The sequence below is a fragment of the Oryctolagus cuniculus genome, chromosome 8, assembly GCF_964237555.1.
Source record: "Oryctolagus cuniculus chromosome 8, mOryCun1.1, whole genome shotgun sequence".
Taxonomy (NCBI): Eukaryota; Metazoa; Chordata; class Mammalia; order Lagomorpha; family Leporidae; genus Oryctolagus; species Oryctolagus cuniculus.
The window spans coordinates 61546598-61567332 of NC_091439.1; the positions used below are offsets into that span (position 1 = coordinate 61546598).

General features: G+C 38.5%; 1 protein-coding gene across 1 annotated transcript in view; it reads left to right on the forward strand.

Annotated features, from left to right (window-relative positions):
• The first annotated feature begins 3864 nt into the window (after nt 1-3864).
• TACR3 (tachykinin receptor 3) overlaps nt 3865-20735 on the forward strand; it is a 115483-nt gene continuing 98612 nt past the window's right edge. Inside the window, 1 exon segment of the mRNA NM_001082055.1 lies at nt 3865-4716. Within this exon segment, the coding sequence (NP_001075524.1) occupies nt 4163-4716 (554 nt within the window). The 5' untranslated portion in view covers nt 3865-4162.

Consider the following 20735-nt stretch of genomic DNA (forward strand, 5'->3'; position numbering starts at 1 on the left):
AATGATGAAAACATGGATAAAATGCACAGAATATTAAAATTCTTGGCTGATGGTTTTCAATTTTGACAGAAAAACCGAGGACATTATTTGCTGAGCCTGAGAAGAAAGATGGAGAAGTGAAAGATTTGAAGAATAGATTAAACTTTGGAAATAGGAACTGATTGCAGACCCACATGGAGAGTGTCTGGTAGAGTACAGTAATTTTTAAGGAGCTCCTGTCTGCACAATTAAGTGAAGTTGTGTTGATTGCCAGTAATACTCAGCAAGTTGACTGTAGGAGCCCAAAACTCACAGGGTGGAACTGATCCAATGAGATAAGCAACTCTGATGAAATAACAAAGGGAAGAATATAAAGCAAGGTTCAGAGTGCTAGACTATAGGGATCTCAAACTGATTTAAAAAATCTCAACATGGTAGAAAAGCAATGAACATACTAAAGGAAAAGTGTGAGAACTGTCAAATAGAAGGTTGTTGTCAGAGACAGAAATCTGGAATTTTGACAAGCTGTTCTTCCCAAAAATAACTCCTCCACTAGCCATCAACAGTACCTAAAATACCACACTGTAATGCCTATTTTTGGAGGCCTGTCAAAATAAAAATTCAAGTGTGAGGCATACCACACTAAGTGTCCTTGAGTTGCAAGAGAAGAAATAACATGACAAGTATCTATTCCATTATAAATTGTTAGCAAAAGATTGTAACACATGACCTTTATGAATTCCAAACAAAAATATGCAGACTAAATACAACTTAGAAGATATAATATTCTAAGCATAATATTTCATGATAAAATAAATACTTCTTGTTTATGAGGAATAGATAGTAACCACTCATATAAACTCTCATAATTTGTACATGTATTCAGTCCAACAGCTTAGTTTGCTATTATCTAAAATCTATCGACATCTCCTCCCAAGTCACCTACCATGCTGGACTCATTTGCCAGCATGGTCACATGCTTACATGCTCACACATACTCCCAGCTTTTAAATGCCATAGGTTAGGATCAAACTCTGCCTACTCTGGTAACCTACCATTTCCTCTACTTCTTGGATCCTTCCTTCAGTCATTCAAGGCTAAGATTTTCTGAGTTCTTACGCTAAGGGAAAGAGGATGAAGAATTAAAAATCCAGCTGAGTGGGCTCAGACAAGAGCAGGATTCAGAATCCAGAGCTACAAGGGACAAATTACTCACCAAATTTTCTTGGGAAACTTCATCTTTAGCCATTATCTCCTATACTTTCTCGGTTTTCAAAGTATAAGTAAGTCTTTCTTTGCATAATTTTATTCCATCCTCACAAAGCAATTTTTGAGAACTTGACAGAATCCAGAATCTTCGTACAGAGTTAAACGTTCATTTCTCTCTGCATCTTATATTCCTATTTGTATACCTGCATAAAGTAATAAAAGAAAAAAAGAACCTGCTATTCGTATCTGACTGTTTCATTTTTAACTTCCCGGTACCTGGAAGGCAGGATATTCCAAATATATCTGAGAAATGACAGACAATAAATGGTTACTGACCACCCTTATAGAATCCAGAGAGCCTCTCTCTAAGTAAGGTAAATATTCCAAATATATCTGATAAATGACAGACAATAAATGATTACTGACTACCCTTAGAGCCTCTCTCTAAGTAAGGTAAATCTAAGAAGGGCCATTACCCAGATCTCTCTCTTCCCCAGAAAGGAAGAAATTCTAAACCTTTTTCATTATTTTTACTCTTATTTCTAACATTATCACTTTTTTATGCCAAATCACCTCTATTCTTCTATAAACCCATGGAAGACAGAATTGCAGAATTATACTCCATATTATAAGTAAAGCAGTACTGTTAAATGAATATATCTTTACACAACGAATATTACTATGTAAAGATTAAAATATCCTAAATACCAAACTACCACATAACTTATTTTGTAATCTTAAATAAGTGATATGTATCATATGAAAAGTTTAATTCCTCCATGTGTCATTAGGAAAGAAAAAGACTTTCATTTGTCATTCAAGTAATATCTAGACAGTAAATTAGAAGAAAGTAATCTTTCAAGAGAAAGTAGTTTAATTTAAAATTAGTAAGCAAGTAAAATGAAATTAAGTTTACCTATGATTTATTTTTATGGGCCTCTCTGGGAAGAAACGAGAAATAATAACATCTGTTAACTATCAGGTTGAGCATGCATTTATTTTGATACAGGGTTGTATCAATATGATTATTTTCAGGTTGCCTCAAATTTATTTCCTCATAGTACCCCTTTAGCCATAAAATTGCAAGAGGGAAACCAGTATTCATTTGCAGTGATCCTATGTGTACACAGCAGGGTTTTGAAGAATATGTTCCTAACAAGAAAACTAAAGAACATAGAAGGCAAAACCACAAGCTGTTTTCTCTTTACATAACTTGCAGCTCAAATCCATTTGACCTGAAAACGTTTAGATGAATTGCAGGATGATAACTAGAGAGAAAAGAGCCAGTGTTTGTTAGTTCTTCCTCCTGCTTGGTTGGTTGAAGGAAGTCAGCAGAAATTACTTACTCCACAATCATTCTGCAAATTGGAATTTTTAAAGTTTCTGCTTTCCAATGAGGATTCTGAGGCTCAAGGAATCTGAGTCAATGAGAGTATTCCAAATGGGTTGTGGAGAAATTGGATTTAAAATAACTTTTAATGGCATATAACAATTCTGAAGTTGTATATATGAGGAATCGTTAGAAAACCCATGGAGATGCATATTGTGAAAACACAATGAATGGATTTAACAAGTATTGCACCAAAATAAACATATTTTGTAATTCTATTTTTCCACAAACTCTCTGAAATGCCCCTATTTTTGGGAGATCTCTAAAAAATACGTTTAACTGAAACGCACTAGCCAAGAGATTTAGGAGAGAGTTTCATCTCTGGAACCTTCTGGGGACTGCCTTGAGGCAGATGCCAGCACTCACCACTTCATCCAGCTGGAGCTCCACCAAAGTGCTGCAGCTCACCTGCTCCAGGATGAAGTCAGGCCTGCGGGCTGCCTCGGGAATCTCGGGTTATCGACTGTCCCGCATCCTCACAGTCAAGTACTGAAAACTTAGGAGACAAATGCCTGCCCAAAGCCACACAATCTGGTGTTTGTATGTGCATTGATCAGAGGAGGTGACATCGGGCCCAAAGGAAAGAAGTGTAAATCTCGCCGTCCTGTAGAACACAGGCACACAGGCGCACACACACACACACACCTTACACCTCGGGATGTCTTAGTTGCCCTCATTGTGTTGGGATTTTCCAACCTGAGCAAACCCTCCAGGAAACACCCTTGCTTCAGTCTGAAAGGAATAAGGGTAAGGGGCGGAGGGGCTAATGTCTGGAGTCAAGAAAACAGGGAAAATGGGTGGGAGCGAGATGAAAAAGACCTCGAGATAAGAGAAAATTAACACAGAAGCAACCGAGCAACCGTTGAGTGAAATCCCAAAAACCAGTGACACCTGAGACCATGCGGGGCCCATGGCATCCCTGCCGGCCTCAGGCTACACCCTGGCACCGCGCGGTATCCAGCCTCCGCCGCCCTGTAAATCGTTACAAATGTCTGAAAGCAGGAGCCTCAGCAAAATACCTTGAAGTTAAAAGAAGAGAAATGGTCTTGGAAAGATTGTAATTGCAGCGAGGAAGCACGCCCCAAGCACACTCACCGCCCGCCAAGCCCCAGGTACTTGGCGCCGGCGGCGAATGTATTAGATTGGAAGGGCGGGAGGAGACAAGGAGCGCAATCCTAGCGGGCACAGGAGTTGTGAGGTTCAGCGCCCCGCGCGACGTCACCAAAGCAGGAGACTCCAAGAGACTATAAAGCGCGCCCGCAGCGCAGGATCCTCAGTTCTCCGCACGGCGCCCGGTAGCTTCTCCCGGGAGGGACCCGAGCTCCATCCCTGGGGCCCGGGAGCAGCCCCTAATTCTCTCTCCCCGAGGATCTCACCCTTCCCTTCTGCCAGAGCGCAAACTCCGCGGAAAAAGCGCTGCTCCTGATTCTTACCACCTGCTGGCTCAAAGCAATCGCTATAAAAAGCAAGGGCTGGGAGCTCCTCTCAGCTTGTTTCCAGGTGAGACCGAAGGCTTGCCCGGCGGCAAAGTGACCCTGCGGCAGAGAGGAACTTCGGGCGATTCGGCCGGCTCCACCCGCGGCGATGGACTCTTTCGCCGCCGCCGAGACCTGGACGGACGGCGCTGGAGGTGCGGGCGCCGACGGCCGGAACCTGAGTGCTGCGCTGGCGGCTGGGGCTGCCGCGGAGGCGCTGGGGACTGAGTGGCTGCAACTGCTAGTTCAAGCCGGTAACCTGTCCTCCTCCCCTCCATCCTCGGTGCCCGGACTGCCCACGACTTCCCCGGCGCCCTCGCAGCCCCGGGCCAACCTCACCAACCAGTTCGTGCAGCCGTCCTGGCGCATCGCGCTCTGGTCCCTGGCTTACGGCGTGGTGGTGGCCGTGGCCGTCTTCGGAAATCTCATTGTCATCTGGATCATCCTGGCCCACAAGCGTATGAGGACCGTCACCAACTACTTCCTCGTGAACCTGGCTTTCTCCGACGCCTCCATGGCCGCCTTCAACACGTTGGTCAACTTCATATACGCGCTTCACAGCGAGTGGTACTTCGGCGCCAACTACTGCCGCTTCCAGAACTTCTTTCCCATCACGGCCGTGTTCGCCAGCATCTACTCCATGACGGCTATTGCGGTGGACAGGTGAGGGGCAGGTGGCGGTTGTGGGACAAGGCTGGGCAGTGGGACACAGCTACAAAATGGGTTCTACACTACTAAAAGGGCTAAAAGTTGCTGGAGAAAGGCCACTAACAAGCTTGTAGCCCTCCAGTGGCCAAACCAGTTCCTGCTTCCATGGCTTTGCCCACTCCCTAACCTCCTGAGCCTTACTAAAGGGCAGCTAAAGGTTTGAAACAAGGCAGATAGGTGGGTGTGAAAATCTGGCGTCCAAGTAGGACAAACTCAGCGGGAAACTCTTCATCCTAGCAGACTTCCTCAAGTGACCTGGAACAAATATACAAAATGTATGTTTTCTGTAAAATGTACTCCGTGGTCACTATCCTGCCAGAGAAATGGGAGATGAACCAATGGGGCCCCTCTCTACGCTGCCTCCTCTGGTCTGCTGATCCTAGTCTCGCGGGCCCCCATTCCCTCACTGGGCCCTAAGGCCATCACTGCTTTGACCTCCACTCACGGAGGTCTATCAGAGACGGCAAGCTCCTTGCAAATGACTGCAGTCAGCTAGCGGTGCCCACGGTGTCTCAGAGTAATTTAATTTCCAGAATTCGGTAGAGCCTGTGAACTGGGCAAATCCTTGCCTCATGTGTGTTGATTAAAAAAAAATTTCATTGTATGGCTGCTTTAAATTTAGAATTTAATTTCTTGAATGTTTCCCCATCTACGATGGAAATTCTGAGACTATTTAGCACTTAAAAGAAGCTGAGTGAATCTCAAGTGTGCGTTGCCATACTAAAGTTTTTAAAAATTCTCCCTGTGGGGTGGGAGTGTGTGTATTGGATGTTATGGAATGTGCATACTTGCAGAGAGCAAATAGTGAATCTCTTCCTGGTACTGAAATTGGCTACGCTTTCGCTGAATAGTATGGTAAAATGGAGCACATCAGTTCAATCCAGTCTCAGCTTTGTGATTGACAGCTGCATGTGAGTTGCATAAGGCTGATGCCACTTAACCTTAAACGTAAATATTCTCATCTGCGTAAAGCAAAGCACACTTTTTTTTACTCACCTATTTCAAAATAAAATAAGGTTAAAAATTCTTACTATATTCAACTGTTACTGTGAGAAAGCAAGTGATCTCCATCAGCCCATCCTCTGTTTACTATTGAATTAATGAGCAGAATGGTATTAATAGCATAAATCTATAGAAACTGTATTTTCACATGCCATGCCCAGAGAGCGAAAGTGAGGGAGAAGTGGTGAGATGCAACTAATTGGGGTAAACAGAAAAATCACACTTTGCTAAAGCTTCTGAAATTCTCAGTATTCCTTCCCCTTGGTCTCTGGTTTCCCACACATAGTCACTCTTCATTTCTGCCAGAGATAATTTGGTTTCTTTAAGTGTGTGGTTTTTAATATGATCAGGAGGAGATGTGTGAGCATATAATATTATAGAAATGCTCAGTCGTCTTAATGTTGAATTGAATTATAAAATTTGATGAAAATCTTATTGCACATGAAACTGGTACTAAAGTCCGAGGGGGCAAACAAGGTTATTTTTCCAGTTTCTTTTGCCAATATTTCTGAAGTAGGCTTGATGTGAACTGATAATGTAAGGCTACTTCATTACATTCACTGATTTTGAAAGTAATATATTTATTCACAACTTGTTAAAAACATCCAATCACTAAATCTATACAAAATAGAGCAGACAGATCTGAGGTGTACGATAAAATGATTGAAAAATCTGAAGTGTACTCTTGGCATGCTGAAAAGCCCTAAAACAGTTTAAAAGAACATTATTTGAGCAGTGAAAAAAGGAATGGAAGATAGAGGAAAATTTATTAAAGATAATTCTTAAAATCAAATGCTATAGAAATATAACAGCAGTTATAATTCTCATTGGCTAACTAGTCCTCGGAGACTTTCTGCATAGGTGTCTTATCAAACAAGAGGTGGAAAAACTGCCCCTGCAATACTTGCAGTCATTTTCCAGGTGAAGTTTTCAAGGTTTACACCACAGAACGCTCAAGAGTGTTCTGGTTGCTTTAATTAGTTGCATCACCTTACCTGCCTCATTTATTGGAGAACATAGTGCATAGTATGTTTTCAAATTAGTTTTCCTATACAATTAATCCTTTACTGAAATAACACCTGACTCATTCTCATTGCTAAAGAACTACATTGTTAGACTGCAATGTGAGCACTTCCACTGCTCAACTGTGAGGCTATTTCATCTGCGTTTAATATAACCTGCATTGTGTCATTCCAGCCTAAGGAAACATGTTCAACTTATTCTTTCCCTTTACCTAGAGTCCCTGAAAAACTTTTCTTAATGGCCTAACATCCAGCTTCCAGTTCTACACATTGCTTTCTTGTATGGAAGGCTACTCATCAGCCATCACCTCTTCTACCCATCTCTACACATGGTGGAATTCCTTTTTCTTCCACTATCCTGCCCGGCTTTGCCCTTTTGAAATGTAACAATTAGGTATAAAACCCTTCAAAGACGCTAATCATAGAGCTGAGAGGCAAACCACTGTAGTCCACTCCAAGGGCCACTGTTCTCTGAACCTCTGCACTATTCTGCATCCTAATTATTTGTAAAGACAGTAGGTTTTGATAAGACAGTTTATTCAAGAAAAACATTAATTTAGCATTTGTTTATATGCACATGTAAGATAAATATATATGTAGGATAAATTATGCTTAGTCAAGAATATAAAGAATAGAAAAACATTAATACAATAGTTAATAAAATACAAGTATTTTGACTCTTGTTTTATGGCATCTACTACTTGATATATGGGGATATTAGAAAGTAGTTTAAAGTTTTCTTCTACTTTCTAAGCACATGTTTTGTGAATAAATTAGGAACTCTGGAAATATTTTTATTAACATATTATAATCATTTTAGGGCACATGGTCCAGTATTGATCTGGATATTAAAGAACTTTTAAAACTGCATTCTCAATTTATTTGTAAACCTTGAGTCATTAAATGTTTTTAGATATACCTAACATGAATATTTATTCCTTAAAAGATCTATTTATTTGAAAGCCAGAATTGAGAGGGAGGGAGAGAGACAGAGACAGATTGATCTTCCACCAGCTGGTTCACTTCCCAAATAGCCACAATGCCCAGCTTCATCTGGGTCTCCAACATGAGTGTAGGGGTCCAAGGACTTGGGCCATTTTCTGCTGATTTTACAACTGTATTAGCGGAGAGCTGGATTGGAAGTAGAACAGCAGGTACTCAAACCAGAGCACATACATGAAACAAGAGTTGCAAGCAACAGCTTAACCCAGTACACCACAACACCGGCCCCATGGAAAATTATTAAAAGAACTATTTCTCTGAACTCTAAATTTTAAACAAATTTTAAATAAAAATGATTCTTACATGCTATTCTTAATTTCCTTAAGGAAATTCTATTTCATGCATTACAGTAAAGTCACTACACAAAGCTCCATGAGGGGCCTTTGAAAATAATTGTAAATATATATACAGTCATATAACTCAACTTGCTAACTGGTGATCTAAAAGTATTGGTAGATGTTAGTGTTCTGTAAACATTGTAGATAAAATACTTTGACAAGTGTTTAATCAGAATTTGAGTAACCTGAGCCATTCTTACCCCTCTGCACTCCAGAGAATATCACTGCCTATGCAGTTGACATTCCTCATTAGTGTCACTGTCATATTGACTCATTATTTCACCCAGATGATGAGCCTGATGAGTGAGTTCAGTCCAAGATTAGTTTCTCTTCTCCTTTGAATTATTTTTAAGATATTAACTAACACTATGCACTGGAAAATTTTACTGTAAACCTTTGGTACTTTCTAAAATTTGCAGTTCTTAAAAATTTAAAGTCCCAGTTGCATAAACTAAAATTATTGCTCCAATAAGCTGTGAAATTTCTATTAAAATTACAGCTCCAGTTCTTACAAATTAATCATGTGCACATGGTAAAAACAATAAATATACATTAATTGAGCAAATGAAACAATCATAAAAGAGTAAGATATAAGTAGAAGTGGCTCTTACAGGAATAGCAAACCTATGTTTGATATTGAAGTTACATGACACATGGTAGGAAAGAATCTGTCCTAAAGGAATTGGCTGTGTATTTAATAGGTTTAGTGTTAAAAAGAAACCCTTAATATAACATTATATATTAAGAAAAATATATAACCCCAATATAAAGAAGAAAATATATAAATAGAAATCTCACAATATCTAACAAGAATAAAACCACTAGTTGCGTATGCTGTGTTTCCATTTTCTGATCGTGTGTTGGCTTTGATTACCCAAATCTGAATTTTGTACACTGTATCCAGTGGATGTTTCAGTCCTCTATTTTCTGGACCTTTCCAGGAAAAACACTATGGCTACTAGCTGTGAGTGTCCCTTCTTGGGTTCCAACTTTTCTGATCTCTGCTTCCTCCTGAGCCTCTTTTCCATGGCTGTGTTGATGAATCTCTGCCTTCATGTAATATTTAAATGCATAGGTTCTTCCATGCTAGATCCTTGGCTTGATTTTTCTTTTTCTTGTCCTCAAGTAATATTATCTATACCATGTCTTCATTTATCCTTTTAAATGAACTCATCTTTTTGTCTAATTTTTTGTCTGGATTTCAGAAGACAAAGATTTTGTACAATGAGAAAAAATATAAATGAAAAAATTAGGTAAGAAATACATATTTATATAAATATAAACATAAAAATATATGGTAATGTTCTACCTTTACATTTATTTATATCTATGAAACAAGACCGAAGAATTCTAATAACTTTTGAAAGTTGAATTTGTAATAAAACTGAGTTTATGAATAACTACACACAAAAAAAGTTAATAATATGATCTCTATGTGGCAAAACAATAGTACACACACATTCCTTAACTGCTAAAAATTACTGGCACTTGAGTTTCAAACTTCAGAAATGAAAAAGTATCCTCAACCACACTGTCAAAAATGCAAAAACCAGTTTCCTGTAAGTTTTCGTTTAGCATTCCTATGAGTAGGCCATAGGGATGGTGCCAAAGCATAACTCTTGATGAAATTCTTAGGTTACTAAACCTATATCTGAGCACAGTTTCCAAATTATCTGGTTTGATCCAAGGATATAATTGCAATTCTAAGCTATAAAAATAGCAATTAAATCAAAGCCTGTGTAAAATGCCCTCTTCAGTGGATTCCTACTCACTTCCTTCAATTTTAATAGGTAAAAACCAATTTAACCTTATATTCACTTGATTACTTTATAATTTATTTAGTAATCTGGATTTCATGCTTGCCATGTTTAATATAATCCAATGATTTTAACACCAACATCAACACAGATGGAACTGCTTCCAGTTTTCATGTGACATGCAAGGGTGATGCTGTTGCTTGTGCCTGGGACTCCAGCACCATTTGCTAAGAGGTACAGAGGGAACTTCCTCAGGTCAGGTGTGGATTTTTTGTGCGTTGCTAAGGGACTCTACCCTACCCCCAAGCTGATTGCACAGAGTAAGTGAACACAGACCCGGGGCTTATGCCCAGAATTCCCACAGTTGCAGGATATAGGGGATCGACTCACCACACTGCAGACTATGCTGGCTCCAGTGCCTTCTAGCAACAGCATGGCTGCTTGCTGTCTGAGTCAGAACCAACTCCAGCTGTGATTCTACCACATCCAGTTGAATGTGGTGTGTGTTTGTTTGTTTGTTTGTTTTTTGGAGTGAGGAGGAGGAGAATGGCAATGTGGCCTCCCCCAAAGGAGCAAAATAGTCACTCAGCCCCCAGTCAGCTCCACAGGCCTTACTCAAAGTCTGTGTTGGACCATGAAATTCTCCCTCAAAGCTGCCGGTTGCTGGGCTCTGTAGTCCATGGGCTCTGGCAATTACTTCCTACATTGTTGTGGGAAGGTGGAGACTCCCAGCTAGGAACCAGCTGCTTTCTGTAGATGCAGGGTATGCCTTGTTGCCTGTCTTTTTTTCTCATATCTTAGTCCTGGTATCTTATGTCAATGCAGCTTCACTCTTCAACCATCTTGCATCTGTAGAACTATTAGTATTATTATTGACTTTTTTCTAATTTTATTCACTTTTATATTACATACTTTTCTTATGACCTTTATTTCCTCATTTATTTCTTTCTGCTTATTTTGAGTTTCATTTAAGTTTCTAAAAGTGGATGCATGACTGCAATGACCAGTAGTGGGCCAAGTAAAATCTGGGAGCACAGAACTCTATCAGGGTCTTCCACAAGGGTGCAGGAACCCAAGGACTCAGGCTATCATCTGCTGTCTTTCCAGGTCATTAGCATATAATTGGACTCAAACTAGTACTTATTTAAAAAGGGGGGAAGGGGAATTCCAGCATTGCAGGTGCCAGCTTAACCTGCTGCACAACAAGCTGGCCCTATAGTTCTTAATTTCTTGTGATTTATTCTTCAATCCTTTGTTTATTTTGGAGAATGTTCTTTACCTTCTCATATTTGCTAATTTCCCAAGTATCTTTCTGTTGTTGATTTCAAATTTATTTTATTGATTGAGAACAAATCATAAAAATTAAGCTTTGTAGCTTTAAATTCTTTTAACTTTTATTTAATGAATATAAATTTCCAAAGTACAGCTTTTGGGTTAAAGTAGCATTTCCCCCCCATACCCTCCCATCTGCAACCCTCCTATCTCCCGCTCCCTCTCCCACCCCATTCACATCAAGATTCATTTTCAATTCTCTTTATATACAGAAGATCAATTTAGTATATATTAAGTAAAGATTTCAACTGTTTTCACCCACACAGAAACAAAAAGTGTAAAATACTGTTTGAGTACTGGTTATAGCATTAATTCACATAGAATAACACATTAAGGACAGAGGTCCTACATGGTGAGTAAGTGCACAGGGACTCCTGTTGATTTAACAATTGATGCTTTTGTATAAGGCATCAGTAATAGCCATAGGCTCTAGTCATAAGTTGACAAGGCTGTAGAAGCCTTTTGAGTTCGTTGGCTCCGATCTTATTTAGACAAGGTAATAATCAAAGTGGAAGTTCTCTCCTCCCTTCAGAGAAAGGTACCTGCTTCTTTGATGGCCTGTTCTTTCCACTGAGATCTCACTTGCAGAGATCTTTCATTTAGGTTTGTTTTTTTTTTTTTTTTTTTTTTTTTTTTTTTTTTTTTTTTTCCCTCAGAGTGTCTTGGCTTTCCATGCCTGAAATGCTCTCATGGTCTTTTTAGCCAGATCAAATGCCTTAAGGGCTGATTCTGAGGCCAGAGTGCTGTTTAGGACATCTGCCATTCTATGAGTTTGTGTGTCCTGCTTCCCACGTTGGATCATTCTCTCCTTTTTAATTCTATCAGTTAGTATTAGCAGACACTAGTCTTGTTTATGTGATCCCTTTGACTCTTAGACCTATCATTATGATCAATTGTGAACTGAAACTGATCACTTGGACTAGTGAAAGTTTGCTTTAAGAGGCTGAGTCAAGGAGACAGAGGTTTCCCATCCTTGACTCACTTCCCGAATGCTCAGCAGCCCAGGCTGGTTCAGGGATAGCCCAGGAGCTGAAAATTCAGGTCTCCCATGTGAGAGGCAAGAGGGAAGTTACCTGAACTGTCACAGCTGCCTCTGCCCTATAATATACATTCACAGGTTGCTAGATTTGGGAATCGGAGCTAGGTATTGAATCCTAGCACTTTTAGACAGTATGCAAGTATCCTAACTGTTAGATTAAATAACAACTATTCTTTTAAAAGTTTTGAAACTTATTTTATAGAATAGATATGGCATATCTTAGAGAATGTTCCATACTGCTGAAGAATGTCTGCCGCTGCTGTAAGATTGAGTGTTGTATATATGATACAGCTAATTCATGGACAGTATAAGTCTTAAAATGTTCTCACTGGTTTTATATCTAATTGTATGCTTATTGAAATATACAAGTATTGGATTGAATTGCTTATTCCCTTTTAAATCTGTTTAAATCTGTTTGTCTCCATATATGTTGAAACTCTCTTGTTAAGTATATGTTTACCTTTCTGTATTATCATAACTTACTGCATTTGTAGAAACTTTTTTTGTCTTAAAAATCTATTTTGTCGCTGACACCGTGGCTCACTAGGCTAATCCTCTGCCTGCGGCGCTGGCACACCGGGTTCTAGTCCCGGTCAGGGTGCCGGATTCTGTCCCGGTTGCCCCTCTTCCAGGCCAGCTCTCTGCTGTGGCGAGGGAGTGCAGTGGAGGATGGTCCAAGTGCTTGGGCCCTGCACCTGCATGGGAGACCAGGAGAAGCACCTAGCTCCTAGCTTCGGATCGGCGCTGGCCGCAGCGGCCATTGGAGAGTGAACCAATGGTAAAGGAAGACCTTTCTCTCTCTCTCTCTCACTGTCCACTCTGCCTGTCAAAAAATCTATATTATCTGATATGATGTGGCCATTCCACTTATTTTACTTATTTATTCTTATGCAATATTTTTGTGGTATGTTCTTTTGTTTTGCTTTAAATCTCCTTGCATTTTTTATCTGATTCATTTTCTTAATGTGCGTAAGAGGTACCATTTGATTCTAATATTTTCCCTCAATAAAATCCCCTACAACTTACTTAAAACCGGACTGTTGTTTTTAACTCTTACTTATCTAGGAATTTATTTCAACTTTGATTTTGTATGATTTTAGCAATTTTCTCTTTAATACTTTGAATGTCATTCCATTCTGTTTTATACACTTCTAACAATTATATCTATGATACTGTGTGGCATTCCACTTTCTGAGATTTTAAGATATACAAATTTCATGTATTGTCAATATTATAAATTCAGGAACATAGTGATACTTCCCACCCTACCTTCCTTCTCACCCACACTCCTACACATCTTATTCCTCCCTCTCCTATTCCCATTCTTAATCTTTACAAAGATCTATTTCTAGTTATCTTTTAGTGTAGGGTTAGTCTTATGAGTATAAAGAATTCAACAAATAGTATGAAGAAAAAAAGAACTATACCTTAATAGTTGAAACAAGGGCTATAAACAATCATGAAATCTCAATGTGAATTTCACTCCTGTAGTTTTTATATATAGAACCATGTCATTTGTCAATAGGGATAATTTGACTTCCTTCTTTATAATTTGTTTCCATTTGATTTCTTTTGTTTTCCTAATGTCTCTGGTTAAAACTTACAGAAATATATTGAATAGCAACGGTGAGACTGGGCATCCTTGTCTGGTTATAGATTTTAGTGGAAATGCTTCCAAGTTTTCTCCACTCAATAAGATGCTGGCTACAGGTTTGTCATAAATTGCCTTGATCGTGTTGAGGAATGTTCCTTCTATACTAGTTTTGCTTAATATTCTTTTCCTCATTTATCATGAACTTTTTTTAACTTTAATAAATATAAATTTCCAAAGTACAACTTCGGGATTATAGTGGCTTTTTCCCCTCAAAACCTCCTTCCCACCCGAAACCATCTCATCTCTCACACCCTCTCCCTTCCCATTGACATCAAGATTCATTTTCAATTATCTTTATATTCAGAAGATCAATTTAGTATATACTAAGTAAAGATTTCAAAAGTTTGCACCCACACAGAAACACAAAAATGCTTTTTCTGCATTTATTGAGATAATCATCAGTTTGTTAATGTGATGTACCACATTATTGATCTGTGATGCTGAATCATCTGAGCATATGAGGAATACATCCCATTTGTTCCAGGTGAATGATCTTTGTGATGTATTGTTGGATTCCATTATCCAATATCTTTGAGAATTTCTTCTTTATTCATCAGGGATACTAGTTTATAGTCTTCTTTCTCTGTCTTTTTCTCATTAGGAATTAATGTGATGTTGATCTCATAAAGGATTTTAGGAGGATTACCTCTTTCAATTGTTTTGAATAGCTGAAGAAAAATTAGAATTAGTTCTCCTTTAAAAAAAAAAAAAAAAAAAAAAAAAAAAAAACCCTGGTAGAATTCAGCAATGAAGCCATCTGGTCCTGGTTTTTCTTTGTTGGGAGAATCTTTAATCCAAGTTCCATCTTAGTTTTTGGTCCATTTAGGTTTTCTGTGTCTTCATGACACGAGTTTGGTAGATTGCATGTATCCAGGAATCTATCCATTTCTTCCAGGTTTTCTAATTTGGTGGAATACAGCTCTTTGTAGTAATTTCTGATTCTTTTTTATTTCTGTGGTATCTGGTATCTGTTACATTTTCTTTTATCTTTGATTTTATTGGTTTGGTTTCTACCTCTTTTTTGGTTGGTAAGGCTAATGGTATATCAATTTTATTTTTCAAAAAAAAATCTCTTCATTTCACTGATCATTTGTAATTTTAGTGTCAATTTTGTTCTATAATTTTAATTATTTCTTTCTATCAATTTTGGGTTTCATTTTTTTGTTTTATTTCTAGGTCCTTAAGCTGCATTGCTACCTCATTTGGTGCCTTTCTAATTTCTTGATGTAGGCACAAATTGGTATAAATGTCTCTTAATACTGCTTTGGTTGTATCTCATGGGTTTTATGTTATGTTATCTCCATTTCCAGAATTTTTTTATTTCTCTTTTGATTTCTTCTGTTATCCATTTTTCATTCAGAAGCATGCTGTTCAATCTCAATGTGTTTGCCTATGTTGTAGAGATACTTGAGTTGTTGATCACAATGGGATGAATCTTGAAATTAAGAAGATGTACGGTATGATTGTGATGTTTTTGAACTTTGAGACTTGCTTGTAGCCTAGCATATTGTATATCCTAGAGACGGCTCCATGCCTTAGTGAGAAGAATGTATATTCTGCAACTGTTGGATGGAAAGTTCTGTAGATATCAGTTAGGTCCATTTGGTCCATACTGTTGATTAACTCTGTTTCTGTGTTGGTTTTCTGTCTGGTTGATCTGTCCATTGCTGAAAGTGGAATGTTAGTCACTCATTACTATTGTAGTGGAGTCTGTTTCCTTTTAGATCCATTAAGTTTCTTTTAAATAGCCAGGTGCTCTGGCATTGGTAGCACATATATATAGTCATATTTTCTGTTGATCTGATTCTTTAATCATTACATAGAGCCTTCCTATTTCTCTTAACAATTTTTCTGTTAAAATATATTTTATCTGATATCAGGATGGCTACACCTGCTCAGTTTTATTTTATATTATCATAGAACAACTTTTTCCATCTTTTCACATCCAGTCTGTACTTTGATGGTAAGGTTATGTTTCTTGTAGGTAGCAAATAGATGGCTCTTTTTTTTTAATCCATTCAAGTAGCATGTATCTTTTAATTGGGGATTTTAGGCCATTTACATTCAATGTTACTATTGATAAGTAACATTTCTGTAAATATTCCTATTCTGCCTTCACATTCTTTCATCATGATGACTATCTGTATTTCTGTGTGTAACCCATCCTTAAGCATCTTTTGAAAGGAGGATGATTAGTGACAAATTCTTTCAATTACTGTTTGTTGTGAAAGGTATTTATTTCACACATATTCACATATATTCATGAATGAGAGCTTTGCAGGATACAGTATTCTAGGCTGACAGTTTTTTTCTTCTAATACATGGAATATGTCTCCATTTTTTCCTAGCCTGTAGGGTTTCTGATGAGAAGTCAGCTGTGAATCTAACTGGAGAGCCTCTGAAATTAATCTAGTATTTCTTTCATGCAAATTTTAGAATCTTTGTTTTACTTTTGAAAGTTTGACTACAATGTTTCATGGTGAGGATCTTTTCTGTTAATGTCTATTAGGAGTTTTATGTGTTTCCTGTGCTTGGACATCCCTTTCTTTCTCCAAATTGGGAGTTTTCTGTAATTATTTCACTAAATAGGCCTTCTAATCCATTATTTCTTTCCACATCTTCAGGAACTCCTAACACCCACATGTTGGGTCAGTTGATGGAACCCAATAAATCTGCAATGTTTTTAATTTTTCTAATTATTTTTGGTCTAAATGAAAAATTTCCAAATATTTGTCTTCTTGCTTGGATATCCTTTCTTCTGACTGACTCATGAAGTCTATTGTTAAAGCATTCCACATTTTTTGACATACTAAATTCTTCATTTCTATTTCATTTTGATTTCTGTTCAAATCTCAAATTCATTGGAAAATTTTCTTGTCATATTGATTTCTTTAATCCAGGAATTTGCTACTCCTTGCTTCTGAGTAATACTATGAATAATCTTTTGATTCAGGCATTTCATCAATCTCTTCGTCTTCACATTCTGATACTGAAGTTTTTTTGTGCTCCTTGGAGTTCATGTTGTCTTCCTTATTCTTGTTTCTTGAGTTTCTGCTTTTATTTTTTAGGCATTTGTGGGGATACTTGTTTCTTTTCTCTGATGGGTTTTATCTTTGAACTCTCCCTCTGTCTTAGTGGAGTGGCTGCTGTTTCATTGAATACTCAGAGGTGTGTCCTGGGTGTGGCCAGGGAGCTCTGGTCACTGTTCTAGTATGGGGTAAGTTTACATGGTGACATCCAAGTTGGGCATGGTAGATCTCCTCTTCTTTTTTTTTTTTTAACTTTTATTTAATGAATATAATTTCTAAAGTACAGCTTATGGATTACAATGGCTCCCCCCCCCATAACTTCCCTCCTACCCCCTGCTCTCTCTCCCCTTCCATTCACATCAAGATTCATTTTCAATTATCTTTATATACAGAAGATCAATTTAGTATTTACTAAGTAAATATTTCAACCATTTGCAACCACACAGAAACAAAAAGTGTAAAATACTGTTTCAGTACTAGTTATAGCATTAATTCACATAGTACAACACATTAAGGACAGAGATTCTATATGGGGAGTAAGTGCACAGTGACTTCTGTTGTTGACATAACAAATTGACACTCTTGTTTATGGCGTCAGTAATTGCACTAGGCTCTTGTCATGAGTTGCCAAGGCTATGGAAGCCTTTTGAGTTCGCCAACTCTGATCGTATTTAGACAAGGTAATAAAGTGGAAGTTCTCTCCTCCCTTCAGAGAAAGGTACCTGCTTCTTTGGCCTGTTCTTTCCACTGGGATCTCACTTGGGAGATCTACTCTTATTAGCAGAAAAGGTAGGGTATGGTCACCTCTCTTGGTGTAATCACAGCCTAACCTCCTCTCTTCCAATGCGATCAGTGTTCAGGTGTTAGCCTTCTTTGGGTTCAATTTTCATCCAGGCTTCTACCTGAACTGCAGAGTATCTGTGCATTCTTTAATGTGGGCGTGGATCCCAACTGCAGTGTCCTACCCTAGGCAATCAAGGAGTTCTTAGCATGTGGTGATGTACACAGTGATTGCCCAGAGACTCAGCTACACCTTGAACCTTCTCATGTAGTCACAGAATTCCCACAGTCATGGAGTACAGAGGATCCAATCCATTCCACTTTACTGTCCTATCCACAGAAAGGCTGAAACATTTCCTGAGCCAGCTGCCTGTTGATGCTCCACCTAGGCAGTTTGAGCCCTGGAGCCTATGATATGACTGCGAAGTGCCCCAGCCTCTCAACATAAGTTGTTGCCCAGCCCCCTATCAATCCTCAGAGCTAGAATAAAATTCAGTGGGGAATTGCAGACTTCTCCCTCTGGTAAAAATCCCTGGATCACACACATGCACAATTGCTGCCAGCCACGGCTCTGCTTGTTTCACAATCCTGCCGAGAAGATGGCATCTAATTCCCACAAGTTGCTGAACACATACACAAGAGCCGCTGCACCTGATACCTGCTTATATCCAATATGGCACCCACCCTTTCTCAGCAGGTTGCCATGCACCGTCCTGGGGGAATGGGAAAATCAAAACAGGCCCCTTTTTTCCACTGAGTCAGTGGGCACCCTGTTACTCCAAGACAGTGAAGTCTGCTAGGCTCTCCCTCCAGCTATATCACCAGTGGCATGGGCTGCCGCACTCCGATCTCACCTTGTTCTCCAAAGCTTGTGCTTTCCCTGGCTCTGGGCTGCTGGGGTCATGTGTTGTGCCTATGCTCATTGCCGCACATCTGCATCTTCCACACAGATCTATGTCATCTCTTCTTGCACAGAATCTCCACTGTAATCTTCCCTCCAACTCCCCCCTGAAAACTTACTTTTTCCACATTTGTTTGCTATTTCCCTAGCCTAGATCATTCTTCCCTTTCCCTATTCTCCATCTTGGAATCTCCACAGTGTGAAATTTCAATTCATGTATAAATTGTGTACTGATCAAAATAGGGTAATCAACATTTCTCCTTTTTTGACATTACATATGTTTGAACCTTTCTGACTTCTGTTTAGCATGAAATATTTTCTGTTAACTTTATTATGGCTCCCATGTGTGCAATGAATTGCTTTTCCCTTGCTGAATGCAAAGATTTTGTTTTTATCTTGTCCCTCACTTCCAAGATTTTAATTTTGTTAAGCTTTTTGCTTATTGGATTAATATTCTTCATCTAACTTAAGTGCTTTTCAGGCATTATTTTCAAAATTATGTTTTCCATTCCTTTCTTCATCCATTGGGACTCTGAGTATGCATATGCTTGTATATTTTATAGTGCCCCATAGATTCCTGAAGCTCTGTTCTTTATTCTTAATTTTTTAAACATTTCTTTTTAAGTTTGGAAAATCTCTACTAATATATCTTTAGGTTCCTTGATGCCTTATTCATCCAGCTCAAAAATATCTACATAGATTTGTTGTTGCTGCTGTAATTTTCACCTGAAGAATTTCTATGATTTCTTTAAATTTGTCTCCTTGGAAGTCTATATTCAATGAATCATCTCATTTTAAATTCAAATCATGGCTTCTTGTAGTTTTCTGAACATACCTGTAATAAATTCTTTGACGTCTTTGCTAAATGAATTCCTAAGCCCGCTCAAAGATAATCCCCAATTATTTAAATTATTTCTGTGTATGGGCCACATTTTCCTATTTCTTTTGTGTATCATAATTTTCTGTTGAATATTGGACCTATTTCATAATATAGAAATTCTGAATTCTAAGTCCCCCACTGCACCCTGGAGCTTATTGTTATTGTGAGGATCTTGCTTGTTGTTTAATGGCTTGCTAATTATTGCACTCTAGTTCCCTCATTGTTTATGAACCAAGGTGTCACTACTTCATTTCATGTTTTTATTTTTAAATCCAACACTCAGATATTTGCCTCTGGATCAGCCAATTAGTCAATGTTTAGCCATTGATTGTACTTAAGTATTTTGAGCAGGTAAAATTTCACCATTTACCAATGTATTTTTATTGTGAGTATATTTACACATCTTGGGAATTCACAACTCTTTTACACTTATCCAGGATATTGTGGCTTTCAGAGGCTTTCCCTAGGCTCTCCTAAGTGATGGCAGGCCTCCGTATAACTGCTCTCTCTCCCTTTGAATCATCCTATTAGATTTGAAACTGGCTGGCAGTCTTGTTTTGTTCAATTAAAAACTAATTCCTGGAGCAAGGACAGTCTATTCAATAAATGGTGCTGGGAAAATTGGATTTCCACGTGCAGAAGCATGAAGCAAGACCCCTACCTTACACCTTACACAAAAATCCACTCAACATGGATTAAAGACCTAAATCTATGACCTGACACCATCAAGTTACTAGAGAACATTGGAGAAACCCTTCAAGATATTGGCACAGGCAAAGAATTTCTGGAAAAGACCCGGGAGGCACAGGCAGTCAAAGCCAAAATCAACTATTGGGATTGCATCAAATTGAAGTTTTCTGTACTGCAAAAGAAACAGTCAGGAGAGTGAAGAGACAACCGACCGAATGGGAAAAAAATATTTGCAAACTATGCAACAGATAAAGGGTTAATAACCAGAATCTACAAAGAGATCAAGAAACTCCACAAAAACAAAACCAACAACCCACTTAAGAGATGGGCCAAGGACCTCAATAGACATTTATCAAAAGAGGAAATCCAAATGGCCAACAGGCACATGAAAAAATGTTCAAGGTCACTAGCAATCAGGGAAATGCAAATCAAAACCACAATGAGGTTTCACCTCACCCCGGTTAGAATGGCTCACATGCAGAAATCTACCAACAACAGATGCTAGCGAGGATGTGGGGAAAAAGGGACACTAACCCACTGTTGGTGGG